This window comes from Gadus macrocephalus, chromosome 3 (genome assembly GCF_031168955.1).
Source record: "Gadus macrocephalus chromosome 3, ASM3116895v1".
Classification (NCBI taxonomy): Eukaryota; Metazoa; Chordata; class Actinopteri; order Gadiformes; family Gadidae; genus Gadus; species Gadus macrocephalus.
This window is the reverse complement of record NC_082384.1, coordinates 19,102,361-19,107,360: the sequence shown is the minus strand read 5'-3', so window position 1 is coordinate 19,107,360 and position 5,000 is coordinate 19,102,361. Positions and strand designations below refer to the sequence as shown.

The following is a 5,000-nucleotide window of genomic DNA, read 5'->3' as shown; positions in this document are numbered from 1 at the left end:
GGCTTGCATCGACACACAGCTGCGATTCAAAACTCCTGGATGGCATTCAAACAGGCTGCCGTTACCCACCTGTGTGAGGCTGACGTATTAAGCTCATTTGTGTATGATACATAAATGAGGGATTTGTCTCACAAACACCACACCACATAAAAGTTGCTTATTAGTATAATCCACTCGGAACACAATGGAAAAGAACAACTTGGCCGTAAGATCTGGATAGCGGGAATACTGTTTGGTGAGGTCATGTAAAGGAGGAGACAGTAAGCAGCTGTGTTGAATGGTCGAGTAAACAAAATATAATGTGACATAGAGCGGGCGAGCCGGAGAGACACACAGAGAGAGAAGGTAGAGAAAAAAGAGAGAAAGAGAGACAAAGACGAACACAAAAGAAGGACGAGAGATGAAGAACAAGAGTGGGAGAGGAGGTAGAATAGAAAGCAGAAAGGTGCATGCGTGTATGTGTGTGTGTTCGTGCATGTGTGTGTGTCTGTGTGTGTGTCTGAAAGCTGCATGCCTTCCATTCCACCCTGGGCAGAACTGGTTCTGCAGGCTTTGACACTCATGATAGTCGCTAACATGGGAAGACCTATTCTCATCTGCTGAGCCTCCATGCTACCAGGTGAGTTGACTGTTTTTCTGTGTTCCGTAGCACTACGTCTTGAAGCTAACCTACCGCGGTGAATCTACAACTTTAGGTCTGTTGAAGACGGGACAATGCTACATCTGTGTACAGCAGCACATGTGGCACCCTTTGGGGAAATAGTCTTGTTTTTTGACTTTGTCGTGGAACTGAAAGGGGTTATGGTTGTCATTTCAACAGCTTACATCAGAGACAGTTAGAGGTATTTAGGCCTGAACTCTATTTCTATTTTAGAATGTCTAATTATTATCTTTCAATAGGTAAATTACCAACTACATGGAAATTACAGTTATTGACACAATGACGCAGGTTGTGCAATGTTTGACATTGGGGGTTAACATTTTGTTCTTGAAACCTATGAAGTTTAGAATGGAAAACAGCAATACATAACCCATTCATACATTGCAATGTATTATTGGGTTTGAAAACCTATTTGTGTTAGGTGGGCTCATCGAATGATATTTACTTGACCATGGTGTTACCCTGTGCCTTACCAGCCTACCTTGGGACTTGGTTTAGCCATGTTCACATTTAGCTTAAAGAATTTGTCCGCTTTCCAAAGGCCTATGATTAATTGGTGAAATTGTCTCTAATGTCTATTGGTTATTGATTGATTTAAGTGATTGAATTTTTTTATTGACACATGCACAACAGGTAAGGATGTACAGGTACATGTACAGGTAAGAAGGATAATACAAAAAAGCCCATGGGCTTATTTCCATTGTGGTATTGTGCGCATGTATATACTGTAGGTGTATTTAAGTTAGTGTGTTAAAGGTAATGTAAATGACAGTGTGTGAACAAAGTAAAATATGACATTCCTATCACCATTGGCAATTCATACATACATACATTTTTTAACAATCTATAAAAGAGACCCCAAATAACCCTATGACTGCCTGCTGTTCAACCACTTCTTTAAGGCTGTTTTAAAATTGACAAACGACACAATTGTCTTCATACTAGCAAGTATCCCATTCCATAAAACTGCTGCTGAATATGAAAAAGAGCCCTTTCCCATGCAACTTCTAAATCTGAACAACACAAGATCAATCGCAGTTCTCCTTGTGGAGTAGCTATGTGTGTTTAGTATCCTTTAAAAAATAAATACATAAATATTTAGGTAGGCTTATCGTGTTTTTAATAATTCTATGCACCATACACAGTTATATAATTTAATCAATCCTCTACTTTCAGCCACTTAAGGCTACTAAAATGCGCTGGAGTGCGATGAGTGAGAGGTTGTAGCTTAAGGATCAGCCTTACTAGTTTATTTTGTGATGTTTGTAATTTATTTTTGAGGATTTTAGGGGAGTTTTTCAAACCATGAAGTGCAGGCAAAATCAAAGTGGCCTTGTACTAGGGCCCCAGCCAGTATCTCCAGAACTTTCCTATCAATTAGATGGACTATTCTAGCCAGAAATTTTATTTTGGAAAAATGATTGTCACATTTGGCTTGGCTGTGATCTCAGATTCACCCACCTCCACCTTGAATCCAGGTGTCTTCCGAAATGTTGGGTTTGATCCAAAAAGTATAGATTAAGTTTTACCTAAATGGAGGGACAGCTTGTTCTCAGATAGCCATGTACTGACCTTCTGAAGTTCTGCACTCAGTGACCTCTCCACCACACGTAGTTTTGATCCTACTTATGGTTCCGGGGCTAGGTATGACTCGGAGGGGTACAAGTTCAACACATGGTTTATTCAGAGACACAGGGTAAACGGATGAGCCCTCTGGACCTGGTTCATGAAGCATCCGCCATCAACCAAGCTAAAGGCAAAGCCGGGCTTATTTCGCTTAGCCTCGCTAGTTTAAGCTAGAGTTGCGTTCCATCAACGGAATCTCCACTAAGTAACCATGGCAATTTATCAGACCAAATGAACCTGGTCGGTCGGTACCAGGCTAACTGGCAGGCTTACTTGAGCGGTGTTTGAGAGAAGACCCATCTGTCGGAAACAAGTGTACCATCAGAAGGTTCCGCCAAGCCAGTCCTCACGATTTGGTCTTGATTTATAATGGTTTTTACCTCTTTCGATAGTGTTATCCTCCCCTTGGAAAAATGCGGTGAAGTGGAGCAGAGAGATCGCCATGTCTGTACCACTGAGTGGTGGTGACTTTACGTATATCATTCGCTTCGAGAGCAGCAAGGGGCTGTAGTTCACAAAGTGGCCTCTCACAAAACCTAACATTATGAAACTTCTTCGCGAAATTATTTTGTTTTCTTTACATGAAAAATTATAATTTTAATCCACAATCAACATATGTGTAATCCAGGGCAGATAAAGACTGGAGCCCGAAGATCATTTATTTCTCTCCATCCGTATTCCGTATTTACCGTAGGGTGTGAATGGGCCTTAAAGCGCAGCAACTATCTTTGCTCAAAAAATACTGAATGCGCCCCTCAGTCTCCAACACAGAATCTAAACTTTTGTATATGTTTTTATTTTATGGGAACTCCACTGGTGGAGAAAAATGCCTAGCCAGGGGAATTAGAATGTGCTTCCTTGTGTTGGAAAAAACAAAGACGCAACTATGGGAAATGCTGACTAATTTGGAATCAAATGGATTGCAACGGCTTGCAAGCAAAAAACATGGCTGATTTACATCTATAGATAGATAATGTCAACATTAACCTGGGGTCTTTTTAAACTAGCCAGATCCTTTAAACGTGCATTTTGTAGTTTGACCATTAGCAGCCACTAGTGGCTTGAGTTATAGTTCGATTTTACTCTACTTTTTACTCTTTATTTTTTTTTGAAAAAATTCCTGGATGAAGTTTTTTCGAGAACTACGTTGTAGTTCAGAAATTATGTAACGTAGTAAACGGTAGTAGGGAAGTTACATAGTTCAGGTTTAAACATTTTGTCTTCAAGTTCAAACAACGTTCTGAAATCGTACTATTTTCTCATTGATGTAGTTACATATGACATTTCAAAGAAAATGTCAGAAGAAAAATAAAGAATATTTCCTGCCAAATAGCTGACTTTAAGCTGAAACTCATCCGCTTGTAATGCTCAATGGATATCCCAGAACCACAGACGAGGAGCGGAAGTGTTCCAAGATTTCAAACAGTTAATTCTTATTAATTCTCTCAAACAAACCAAGTAGGTGCTGGAACGTCTACTTATCAGTGGCAAAACAACTACATCGACGACAGGGCTCTGTAACCCTATTCCAGGGCTCCTCAACCACCACCACTTCCTGTCACATGGTCTCTCTGCTCTCACAGCCATGTATGAGCCAGTCCTTTACCTCCTCATCTCCAGAGCGTGGTTGAGTCTGCTCCATCCTGTCCATGGACCCCCCCGCGTATGAAGAGGTGGTTCTCCAGACTCCCCCCACACCACCTCCCACCTATGCCCTCGCGGTCCTCCCCTCCACCCCTCCACCCACCTACAGAGAAGCTGGTACTTGTAGTTTTTTTCTATTGCTCTCTTGTCTCTTCTTGACTCCATCTGAACTGTGATCTCTGCCTGGGTGCATGTGTGCCTCATTATGATTCTGATCTTCAGATGCATTTCCTGTTCTGAATCTCCCTGTCGTGCAAGCTGTCACCATCTTGCCCGTCCAGGGACCGGCCACACAGAGTAATTAAGTCAACTTTATTTGGACGCATAGCTACAGTTGGCTCTAATGCATGTATTTCATATTACAGTAACGTTACATTGTAGCGTATACAAACACCTTCACCAAAACATTTTTGTATTTACTTTTGTGTGTGTGTGTGTGTGTGTGTGTGTGTGTGTGTGTGTGTGTGTGTGTGTGTGTGTGTGTGTGTGTGTGTGTGTGTGTGTGTGTGTGTGTGTGTGTGTGTGTGGGTGTGTGGGTGTGTGCGTGTTGATCTCCCTCTGTATCTGTCTCTCTGTGTGTGTGTGTGTCTCTCTCTCTCTCTCTCTCTCTCTCTCTCTCTCTCTCTCTCTCTCTCTCTCTCTCTCTCTCTCTCTCTCTCTGTCTCTGTCTCTGTCTCTCTCTACACCAGCCCCAGTAAATGGGACTTCACAGATTGGGTCTGGTCCAACGGTCTTCAGGGTCCAGCCACAGCGCACAAGAGCAGTGATGGGAGTTGACCCTGTTATGGTTCAATGCCCCTACTGTCATGAAGTTGTAACTACAGAGATCGAGCACAAGCCCGGGCTGGGTGCTTGGAGCATGTGTTTTCTTTTCACATTGCTAGGGTAAGATACAACACAATACTTAGATTAAGATGTCTTAGTTCATGCAATACATTAATACAAATATTTTTACAAAAAGTTGTGCGTAGTGCACTACAAAAAAGAACGATTAAGAAAATGTATTTAAAAATATATATAAACCATTTCTGATACATTTCTGATGCAATGACTATGCAATGAAATATAT

General features: G+C 41.6%; 2 protein-coding genes across 2 annotated transcripts in view; both read left to right on the top strand.

The window, feature by feature from the left end:
• The window catches only part of si:dkeyp-9d4.3 (caskin-2), a 113,937-nt gene that overhangs the window by 751 nt on the left and 108,186 nt on the right, over window positions 1-5,000 (top strand). The window lies entirely within an intron of this gene.
• Window positions 1,877-5,000, top strand: part of si:dkeyp-75b4.8 (lipopolysaccharide-induced tumor necrosis factor-alpha factor homolog) — a 4,431-nt gene continuing 1,307 nt past the window's right edge. The window contains exons 1-3 of the mRNA XM_060046698.1: window positions 1,877-4,048; window positions 4,154-4,228; window positions 4,621-4,816. Of these exons, the coding sequence (XP_059902681.1) occupies window positions 3,937-4,048; window positions 4,154-4,228; window positions 4,621-4,816 (383 nt within the window). The 5' untranslated portion in view covers window positions 1,877-3,936. The remainder of the gene's footprint in view (window positions 4,049-4,153; window positions 4,229-4,620; window positions 4,817-5,000) is intronic.